At 46.9% G+C, this 11,909-nt stretch overlaps 1 protein-coding gene across 1 annotated transcript in view; it reads right to left on the reverse strand.

Annotated features, from left to right (window-relative positions):
• Positions 1 to 11,902, reverse strand: part of RABL6 (RAB, member RAS oncogene family-like 6) — a 59,304-nt gene extending 47,402 nt beyond the window's left edge. Inside the window, exons 1-2 of the mRNA XM_014949778.1 lie at positions 11,471 to 11,902; positions 3,935 to 4,069 (exon numbers count right to left, since the gene is read on the reverse strand). Of these exons, the coding sequence (XP_014805264.1) occupies positions 3,935 to 4,069; positions 11,471 to 11,600 (265 nt within the window). The 5' untranslated portion in view covers positions 11,601 to 11,902. The remainder of the gene's footprint in view (positions 1 to 3,934; positions 4,070 to 11,470) is intronic.
• Positions 11,903 to 11,909: the final 7 nt, after the last annotated feature.

Here is an 11,909-nt window from a genome sequence, read left to right on the forward strand (position 1 = left end):
AACCTTGGCAACAGTCAAGACTTTCTGCAAAAGGAAAACATCTCCTGGCCTTTCTCAGACAGCAAACTTTGCAGGGGCACAGGCAGAGGCCAGTGTCACTTGTTCTTTCCAGCCGCGCCATGTGAAGCAGGACCTAAACACTAACAAGGTGCTTCCATGGAGAAGCTGGAACCCCATTCCAGCCCGTGGGGTAATGTGCAGGAGGTGACCCAGTACCCGAGACTTTGCTCCTGAGCTCCAGAGATCTCCACCTCCTCATCCTAAAGCCAGACGCACCCTCAGTCAAGATTCGTTCTGCTGCCAAGTGATTTCTGCAGCACTGATGTCCTGCTGAGCAGCAGCACCCCCAGAATCTGCGGAGTTGAACCGTTTGACCCAGGAAGACCTGCTCTATACCCTTTTATCTGAGGGGAAGCACAGAATTTCACAAAGGACCCAACTGCACGAGATCCAAGAAAACCATTTTTCCACGTGGGTTCTTTCCCTGTTAGCACCACTGCTCCCCTAACTTCTTCCTTTTCACCACCAGCTTCATTCCTGATTATCCTGAACACACAAGAGGGTAATTACTTTAGTGCTGCTGTGTTGGCTTTGGTATGACTCACACACAGCAGCATTTCACCTTAATAGCTTTGGAAAGCACGTTGCTGCAAAACAGAGTGCCGATTCATCCTTTTAACTTGCATTAGCAGAAACCATGGATCAAACCAGTCAAAAGATCTGTACTTAGCTGTGATTTGGCTAAGGACTCTGTAGCTGTGACATTGCTTCCCCCAAAAACAGTGGAGAGGTATGAAAGACTCCAACTGCAAGAAAGCTCATTTAAAAATGCGAATCATTGCTCTATGGGTGGGTTCATCACCAGGAATTCACAGACTCTTGGACATATTTACTCTCATGCAATTACATGATTCACTTCGTATGCTTTGGATCACAAACCCTGCAGAGCAGAGCAGCTATGCACTTCCTCTCACGCAATCATAAACCATTCAAAGTATCTGAAGAAAAGCATTTGCCAATTTTTTTTCAGACTCCCTTCCTGAGACTGCCAAACAGAGAATAAAATTAGTGACTAGCAGAATCTAAACAAGCATTTATTAGAGTCAGGAATGGCAACTCCTTACTTGGACACAAAAATGACAAATATCCATTGCAGAGACAATTGGAACAGAAAAGTAATTTCGTTCATTCCAAGTAGGAAGAAATAACTCAAAGTATTCTACCTTTATTAATTCCTCCAGTATAAAATTTCTGAAGATCTGACAAGGTGGTACATTCCACATCTAAAATGTAAATCTTCTAATACTAGACAATGTAAGAATCCTTCAATATTTGACAGCGATTTAATTAACATCCGTAAATATTTGCTGCCAGCTACCTCATAATGTTTATTCAAGGTAGTTTGAGAGCATGATCACAGGAAAACCAAACTTCATTCTTCCTCTAAAGATTAACTCAGCCAATAGGATGGTCATTAGATCTGAGCTAATTTCTCAGAATGCCCACATCACCCACCTCGGACGGAAAGTTTTCACAGCAGGAAACATAACCTTACAACGTTTTTTAAAAAGGGGGTTATTTTTTAAAACAAGTTTTAAGAAGGTCAACGGAGAATTCCCTATACTGCTGGAAGTTATTACTAAGAAAATAATACAGTGTTTTACAACGTAAAAGAAACACAAATGCAAGGTGCAATTTCATGTATAGCCTTCCAGATACTCAGACTAGCTCGGCAACACTTCACCTTGAAAAATATGTACACATTGCTGTCAACTCTAACCAGCAAACCCTACATAAACATATCACGTAAGCACTAGAAATAACAAATATACCTGTGGTTACCAACATACAGCAAAACCTGCCTCACGTGTAGCTGTTCTCTACCCCAGGATTGCATCCACATTGAAAAAGCCAGTGCCTAAGCCTCAGCTCAGTAACAGAGCACACAGTCCCTGAAATATGCAGAAACACATGAGACAACTGGATCTCTCTACATGGAACAGTCTCTAAACACCATTTTCCATGTACACAAAAACCCATATAGGTGCAGTCTGTACACCTGTTCATGTACACAAAACCAATTAGGAATGAATAAGGATCTTAGAAATCAAATGCCAGACTCCCAGGCTGCACTTACAGACAGCACTTGTATGATCTGTGCTGATCAGAGAGGAAACCAAACTCTGAAATTTTTACCTATGATATCACAGAAAACCACAATTAACGTTCAGTGCACTCTTTAGACGTGGATACCTAAGAAAGAGGTATTTCCCTTCTTATTCTGATCTAAGTCCGATTAGGCTGAAGCACTCAAGTTTGGTTTTGGAGATCGTTTCCATCATCCAGACAACTCATAAGCTCTGTGTTCCCACACCAATAACTGCTTCCTCTGAGAGAGGAAGAGGAGTGTGGGGGAAGGAAGCCACAGCTGAAATACATCATGGCAGAGGTTTTGCTGCAGACGGGGAACACTGCTGCAAGAGCCCTGCAGATCCATCAGCGCCTTGGGCCAGCTTGTAGGCATCGGGAAGACGGTACCCAAAATAAAGATACTTTATGAAGAAATGTAGAAGCCAACAGGCACACCTCTACATTACTGTCACATGGAGAGTCCCCATGAAAGAATCTGAAAACCTGTGACATCAGGTTTAGCTCTACATCAGATCCTGAACAAGAGAAAACCGCTAGTTGCACTGAGGAAGGATGACCTGTTTATCTCCCACATCCAAGGCAAATTACAACCCTCCATCCTTATAAACCTTTTCAACCTTTCTCAAGAGAGAGCTGCCTCACGTGAAAGTCTGTCTCCATAAGGGCACGAGGGTCTCCAGAGCACTGGTTACCAGCTCCCCCTGCGTGGACACCTGCAGTGTCTGCTCGCCCTCCTCGTGCGGAAGCCTGTGAAGCCAACAGACCGAGAGGGCTGTCCCCAGGCTGGCTGCTGGTGAGCACTCCTTGTGGCTCTGTGGTCATTATCACAAGACTTGGGCATCACGATCCCATCCAGCATGACAAATTTGATTGGTAAGTTAGCCGAAGCGCCCAATTTGGTGTTTACCCAAACTACACAGGTTTTTTCCCATCTCTGAGGAGACAGAGAGTACCTGATTCAACCAAAGGTCAGAGCGGCACAGATGGACAATGTTCGATAATGACAAACTGCTGACCTTTTTTTTTAAAGCAAAATCAGTCTTATAGAACAAGTTCATAATGAAACAGTAGTTCACCCCACCAGACCAGCATTTTTGATCAGGAACCTGAAAGCTGGGCTTAATACACTGTTGGATCAATTTCAATGTCTGCAGTTGTTCTCCAGGCAAGATCCAGGGCTGTCAAAGTCCCTTTATGCCATCAGAGCAGATAGGGAAAATAAAAAAACCTCGCACCTCATCTCTCAGACTCAAACAATGCTAAAAAAAAAGCCACTGATAAGATACATCTGTGCTTCAGTAAGTCACCTTGAGTTAGCTGTACTACTACTGTTTTTAAAACATCACCTTCACCAGTTACAGGATGCTCTTTATATTTTAATCGGTAAAAAACTACTTTGCACCATGTTATACACTTCTGGGCAACAGTAACACTAAGAGCAGGGTTAGCCTCAGAGACAGATTCCCATAATAAACCTGTTTTTATTAACAAGTCAAGCATATCACAAATATTTCAAATCTTTTGCATCACCTATTAAACACTTTCCTTGAATTGCAGCTTCCAAAGACCTATCCTTTAGCACTTATAACATAGTTTCTGAGTAAACTTTTTAAAAACACGACTGAGAAGCTGTGAATAATAAAGTAAAATAACAAGAGAGATGAGAGACCATTTTATCTCCCAAGCAGACATAGAAGAAAGAAGCAAAGGAGACTGCAGTGGAATTTCTACCCCGAAGGCACTGTCCCATGACCGTCACTCCCTCCACCCTCTTCCATCTTACTTTTATAATTCCAGTGGATGCTGGTGACTTGGATCTCCTGAGTTGGAATATATTCCTCAATAAATTTCTTTCCCTGCAGTCGGTGCCAGAGTGTGGTTTTCCCAGTGTTCCTGTCCCCACGGATGACAATTTTCACTGGGGAAAAGAGCAAGCATACAAATAAAGTTGATTAAAAACAAATCAAAGAATGCTGCGAAAAGCATGTTAATTTTTTGCAAGCATTATTCAGACATAATTAGTTCTCCCATATTACACAGGCATAGATGGGGTTTGTTAAAATACATGAGCCTCAGTCATTAAAATCAGTGTTTATTGAGCTGCTCACACTAGCTCAGCAGAAAGAACCAACATCAAGATTGAATCTTCAAACCCTGCACAACTTCAGCCAGCTGAGTCTCCACTCCTTCCACCCTCCTGCCTTCTCTACCTCCACCCAGTCCTAACTCCTGCTTGGCCACACTCCAGCCTTTGCCAGCTTTACCTCCTCTGTCATTCCCACTTCTCCTTAAACACTTATCTTTCCTTGAGAAAATACTCACTTCCTAGACTCAGTTGCCCCAAGTCCCTGAAAGCTCAAGGACGGGTTCTCAGGGTCCTGAGTTCAGAGGTGCTGCTCCCCACATCCCACAGGGGTGCAACTCCGAAATCCGGCACCGGTGAAACCGGTTCTTCTGGGATGGTGCTGGAGAGCTGAGGCAGCTTCTGGTGAACATCCCCACAGAGTTAAGCTGTCAGCGCTCGCAGCTGTCCCTGGCTTTCTGGCACTGGGGCAGCATCCCCTTTTCCAGGGGAAGCGGAACAATGCTGTGTATTGCTCACAGCCTGGATGGTCTCAGATGAGGGCACAATCCCTGGCAGGGACAAGGGGCAAGGCAGTGAACATTCACAAGTATCTATCTTAAACTGCCCCCAGTAAATTCACCAAACTGCCTCTGTTGATGGCCACAGTTTGATCCAAATTAAATCAAAATCAGTCTACCTTATATGCATTAGAAAGAAGCTAAACTGAACCAAAACAATCATGCCCTGTTGGGGACATAAACTCACTTCAACAACAGGGAAATTAACCCAAGAGAAACTGCATCTCTGAGGGTCCTCTGTGTGTCGGAGGGACGGTCTCCCCCACAGGAGCCAGCCCTCGGCTGGTTTCAGGTGCAGGAGCACTGATGGCACTCAGCATTCTCCGAATCTGCACCCTTGGGTACAGACACAACAGCCCCAGTTCCACCAACTGGCCTCACACCCGGCTCATCTCCCACCATGTTCGTGTCTCTGCTTCTGCACACGCTTGCACCCACCGTGGGGTGGATGGAAAAACCCATTCAGACCCTTCCAAAGAAGTGTCCATCATATCACCAAGTGTACACAACCCGGCTAAGTAACCTCTGTAGCAATTAATATAATGAACTTTCCAGTCTACCCTAATGTTACTGTGCTCTTTCTGAAAACAGTATGTGGTGTTTTCCAAATTCTCTGTTACATTATAGGATTATTTTTTTTTTTAAAATGCTATCCTTGTTGTAAGTGGCAACCACAAGGCTATTAGGAAAGGTAAGCTGACTTGAACAGAATTTTTATGCTTGCATTTTGAATAGGAGCTATTATCCACTAGAAAATGGGCCATTCAGAGACACCTAATGGCAGATTCAGGTGATTTGCATTAGGTTGCGCATCATCATTTGGGCATGGAAACCTCAGGCTGAAGGCTGCCTTCTGTTGTAACTCACGAGCTATTGCAACCATTGCAGAGAAAAGTTTAAGAGGTAAACTTTAAAGGTTTGTGCTGGATTTGGCTTAGATAGAGGTAATTTTCTTCACAGTAGCTGTTACGGGGCTGCGGTTTAGATTTGGGCTGGAAATAGCATTGATAACACAGGGATGGTTTAGTTATTACTGAGCAGTGCTGGCACAGTCATGGCCTTTTCTGCCTCTCACCCCGCCAGCGAGGGCCACGTGGCATCATGCTCGGCACATAGAGCTGGGGGAAGGAGAAGGAAGGGGGGACGTTCAGAGCGATGGTGTTTGTCTCCCCAAGTCACCGTTACACTGATGGAGCCCGGCTGTCCTGGGGATGGCTCAGCACCCACCTGCGATGGGGAGCGGGGAATGAATTCCTTGGTTTGCTTTGCTTGTGCGCGGCTCTTGCTTTCCCTGTTAAACTGTCTTTACCTCAAGCCATGAGAGTTCTCACTTTAACCCTTCTGATTCTCTCCCCCATCCTGCGGGGGGGTGAGCGAGCGGCTGTGTGGGGCTTGGTTCCCGGCCGGGGTTAAATCTGACAAGGTAAAGCAGCCAATGCTACAAAGCCTGTGGAAGAGTTTTGTATGGTGAAATTTTGTGCTGCATTTTCACTGTGGTTTTTCTGCTGTACACTGAGACATACTGTTATTTATTCTTTTACAAAGTTACTTATTAAAATAGCAAAAGGATAATAAAGGCAAAAATGAACACAGTGTTTATAGGCTGAATTCACTTACAGTTCTCAGCAAATCTCTGCAGAGACAACAAACCATTTCCTGTCGCTCTGTGCGTGATTCTCTTTCCTATTTACAGATGGTGGAACAATCAATGCAGGGTCCCTTTGATTTTTCTGAATCAATGCAGCAAGTCCATGGCATAGGCAGAATGAGATTCCATTTGTCCCCTTTAAAAGCCAAGGCTTTCTAAATGCTCCCTGCCTACCTTAGAGAGTCATTTTAAAATTCACATTCCCCTACAAAGTGCAGCATGAGACACCCAGTGAGTTTTAAGGGACGAACACATCCTTCCCTAAACAGTTATGCTGCTCTCAAGGTGCCCTCTCAGGATCGCTGCCAGACGACTTGCCTGTGAACTCTACCCGGAAGGGGCAATTTTACCTCCCCTGGAACTGTCCTAGTACCACAGCATTATTTACACACCTACACATTAAGCTGGATCAAGGAATTGACTGGCTGAAAACTAACCCCAAAATTATTCCTTCTCAGCTTTCTGAAAACTGTTTCCTGTGCAGGAGGCAGCACACGGGAGGCACCGCTGGAAGGGCAAGGAGACCAACCCTGCCCCGACCAGCTCTAGAGCAACACAGGGTGCTCGTGGCACCACATGCTCAGTTTGAACAGGTCCAGCAGCCCTTTCCAGCTGCAGCAGTCTCCATGTTAGGATCTCTTTCCTCCTGTACAATGAGTTTTCACTGACTTTTCTCCTGAAGAAAGAAAAAGTCTTTAAAAACAGAACAGGAAGGCGGCAGGTGTTTAGCAACACAAAATCTGTACTTGGGACTTTGGCTGGGGCAGGTCTATTCAATGACAGGTATCTGCAAGACAAGAAGAGCCAAGTGAGCTTGAGGGCCAGGCCAGGCAGGTCCATCACAGACCTGGGCCATGTCTGAATGTGGAAAGAGAACCAGTAATTATGGGTGAGGTAAGTTCTGTTACCTACGGACAGGAACAATCACTGCCTTATTTTGATTTTAAGTTAAATCAGTACTTATTGCAACAGCCATAAGTTTGAGGAAAGACAGGAGAATTACCTGTGGGAAGAACGGTGGGGATGGGGAATAGATCAAGACGTGAGGAAAAAGCTAAACAGATCACTTCATTCATATTGTCACTGCATCAGGAAAAACAGAGGGATTTCCACTCTCCAGCTGGGGAAATGGAAGCAGAGCAGTGAAGATACAGGCCCAGAGAGCAGGTCTCAGAGCGGCTCAGTTCCAGTGAGGAACTCCCAGCTCTGCCCATACTCCTCAGGTCACTGCAGCAACTGAGGATCTCACATCCCACAGCTGATCCCCAAACTTCTCTGCTAACAATCCCCATACAGAGGGTCATAACCTTGCCCTCATCTTCGGGACTGCAACTACAAGGCCGCAATTCAAATGCTTTAAGCTGGTTTTGCTCCCAAAAGCAGTACACCCGATCTGCAGCCACCCCCAGGGATGCTTCCCAGGGGGCACAGCTCAGGCAGAGCAGGGCTGTCACAGGGGGCACGAACACCCACCTTAACAGGAGCAGAAAACATGAGAAGGTGGGAAGCAGCAGGACAAGGGGAAACCTTTCTTTTGGGAATAGTGCTGCATGAAAACACTTAAAACTACAATCAACTACTACTCTCAAAAAACACAAAAGAAGGATTATAATTATTACCAAAAGGATACATGGTATTAATTTTAAATTTTGTCTTTTAAAGCATGTTTTAGGCAGAGAAGTAATAAGGGGAGGGTCTGGGGGGAATTCTTGGAGGGTACTGACTGGTATTTCAGCACAGGTGACTGTCGAGGTGACTGTGACATGCTTCAGGCACACAGTGGGGGCAGTTTGTCGGGTGCTGAGCACTGGGTGCAGCATTAAGAATAACGCCCAGAGCAGGTGGCGTGCTGTGTCCTGGCAACAGGATGGATGGATCTGAACCTTTAGCACTGCCACATCTTTTGCTCCTGTCACTGATGATCCATGGATAACTCCCAGGGAATCCTCTTGCCAGTGCAACCCAGCCAGAGCCCTTCATTTCACCCTTGTTTGCCCATTGTTGCCTTACATAAATTTTCATGTTTGAGTATCCTGGTGCTGGTACTTCCTTCTGTAATTTGTCTCATAATTTGTTTAAACAAGCACCACTGCCAAAGGAACGGGTTCCACCTCGTGCACTCTCCAGCAAGCCCGCTCGCTCTGGCCTGTGCCACCCTCCCTGGGCCAGCACCGCTGTGCAAACCACCATCAGCAGACCTGACCCAAGTTCAGGCTACCCCGAACAGGAAAAAAAGAGCAAGTTTCTATAAAGATCAGTTCCCCATACTCAGAACCAACCTGATCTCCAATAAACATCTGAGCCATTATATATGTGGTACTGACCCACATCGTTTTCATCTCTGTACCCTCCACAGTGCTCAGGGAACTCCGGTGTTATTTGGGCCACTGTATGTAAAACACAGGAGCTCTGTGCAGATGATAAAGAGAGCAAACAAGGAGTGTGTATGCTGGGAATGCAATATGAAAATGCTTTTGCTTTGAAATAGGATGCCCCATGCAGAGGATGTGACTGCTGCCAAGGGCTAATACTGGCCTTTGCTCTCATCGTTTCATTAGAAATCTAAATCTACCCACCCTGCAACTCTCTGCCTTTTGAAAACTTTGCTGAGTGGGAGAGAGACCGTACATTTTGGTTCAACTTTGAGGGGCACACTGTCCAGTGCTTGTAATCCTCAGTGCCACTAACACATCACACCATCTTCAGTATCGCCTCAAACTGGGGGCTGTCTGGTTACAAACTGGAGTTGCCAGCTGTGAAGGCTGGCACAGCACGTCCTGTTCCCAGCCCTGCAGCAAGGTACCGAGAGCCAGGTGATAAGGCCCATGTCTCAGCAATTTGCTGCCCTTTTTATCAGGGAGCAACTCAAGGCATTCTCAGCACACTAAATACACTTCCAAGAGGGAAAGAGGCTTCAGCCAGTAATGGTCTATGAAAGCAAGGAAACGTTTCTGTAAGACCAGTCATCACAGTGCTCTTTGGTTTAGGTTTCGGCAGCTCCAGGGGAATGGTGGACTTTCAAAGATCTTTTCAAAGATCATTTGTTAATGGTGGCTACAAAACACCCTCTGCATCCTGTGTTGAATGTCATGCATTTGGTAAGAAAGGAGCCCTGGCAACGTGCAGGATTTGCAGCTCTGCCCTTCCTCAGCAATGGCCCTTGTAAGGACATTCCTTTACAGCCCACCTTCACCTGAGATCACAGCCTCACCATGCTGGAACTGGCCCCTCTCCCCCGTGCCGTGGCTTTGTAGGAACTTTGAAGCCCTTTCGTAATCCTGCCTGTGTCTCCTATAAATATTATATAAGAGTGATCCCGCAAGAGTTACTATGGAGATTGGAAAGCTTCCCTTCAGGCAGTGACTGAAAGCTGCAGTTTTATTCCAGATATGAAGGCAGTAACTAGAACACAAATCCTGATAAAGCAGGGCGCAGATGAAAAAGCTTTCCTGAGGCTTTCAGCAACACAACAAAAAGCAGCCAAGCTACAGTTGGCGGCCCAGCTGTTGGCATTTTTGGCCTTGCTGCATTAATGGCAAGCAGGTATACACAGCCACGCCGGTCCGTCCACACTGCAGACAGTCAACACGTCCCCGTCGGCTGCTGTGCCAGCAGGATGCAGCTGATCCAGACTGTCTGCAGCACAAACATTCACCCTCTGAAAAGTCAACTCCTCTCTCCTACATTATTCACATGCTGGTAAGAGCTACCTGATCTCCACACGCCCCAGTGAGGCACGTGGACATGTTCTGGTCTGTGGCTGCATGAAGTCTCTGCACACATCAATGCTCTTTAACCAGCAGATCTCCAAGTACTTGTTTAACCCTGCAGTGCTGTATTCCAAAGCACCACAGTTTCATCCTCATGCCCGGCCTCTCACTGGAAATCAAGTCTCTTAACAACACTGTGCTTCTGTTCACATTCCTGACTGCTTGCTAAGACACTAATTTTCTAAATAAAGGCACCAAATGCTCTCCCTAGTAAAGCAGAGAGCTTCAAAACTTATCAGTTCAAAAGCATAGTCAATAGTGATAATACTAATAAAAAAAATAAATAACCCAACCTCAAACGCCAAAGTGCAAACTCCTCCCTTCATGTTTTCTTTCGAGTTAAGATCCAACATAACCTCTATTCCTCCAACATGGGTGCCTTTGCAGAATTTATTCAGTGCCATGTTTACAAATCAGTCGCTTTCCAAAGCGCCAGTCTTGGCCTTCTGCAGTCTGACTTCCCTGCCTGGATCCACACCGAGGAGCTGATACTCACAGTGCTCTCTGGTACCATCTCTATTTTCAGCAAAGATGACATAACGACCATCCCTGTCTCACAATTGTTATTTTGGGATGTATTTCACATACCCTCTTTAAACATTGTATTAGAAGTAACCTTTACTGAGCATCAAGGGAAAAACACAACCCTAAGCCTCAACACTGAAAGGAAAAAAATTCTGAAAATGTTCCCTGAGAAAACAGGAAACGTATCAGTTGCAGAAACAGATAGTCAGAATGCAATTATAGTCTAAGGGCACATAAAGGCATACATCCCTCCCCTTTTATTGAAGCCTGGCAGGGCAGAGCTTTTCAATAGACCCTTATCACATAACCACTGGAGCTTAATTATAAACACCATTATCCTGGGCTGCAGGGAAGGTCACCCACACACTCAGGGGAGTTACTCTCTTGATGCTTTAACTGACAAAAATTGATTTACAAGGAATTCTCTCTTGTGCCACAGTCAGCAAAAGCAGGCAGCCGCTCAGGACATCTGCTGACTGGGGCCACGGCCGCACCACAGGTTCCAAGTCCCGCACAGAAAGAGAAAAGTTTCCCATCCCTCACTCCTCCCACACTTCTGCAAGCTCTAACATCTCGCTGCAAACTTGGCTTTGGGCGAACACTGGCAAAAATACTGCCAAGCACAACCAAAGCATATGTACCTTGCAGTCCCACCGCGCTCTGGGACACCAGACAGGTCGGCCCGACACAGCTCGCCCCCCGCCAGACCCCCCGCCCCTGGGCTCCGACTCACTGTTATACTGGACTCCCTTGGCAAACCTCCTCTGCAGAGCCTGGTTCATGGACTGCAGCCCCGCAGGGATATTCTTGTCTCTGACCGGCGTCTGGTCCGAGCCCACCAGCTTCTTCAGGGCCGAGAACATCTTTCTGGTCCCACACCTGCGCCACCACCTGCGGGAGAAGTGCCGCTGCGCCGGGGCTCAGGGGCAGGGCGGCCCCGGGACGGGGGGCATCGAGGGGGGGAGTGTCACGGCGGCGCAGGGAAATCAGGGCCGGGGCAGGGCTGGGCCGGCCATGAGGGGCCTCTCGGGCTCGGCAGGGCGGAGGCGTGCGGGCTCGGCCCGGCCCGGCCCGGCGCGGCCGGGAAGGGGTTCAGCCGGGGCCCCGCCGTGTGCCGCAGTGGGGGAGCGCTAACCGGGCATGGCCCGGGGCCGGGGCGGCGCGGGGGGACA

This window comes from Calidris pugnax, unplaced genomic scaffold, assembly GCF_001431845.1.
Source record: "Calidris pugnax isolate Ruff unplaced genomic scaffold, ASM143184v1 scaffold192, whole genome shotgun sequence".
Classification (NCBI taxonomy): domain Eukaryota; kingdom Metazoa; phylum Chordata; class Aves; order Charadriiformes; family Scolopacidae; genus Calidris; species Calidris pugnax.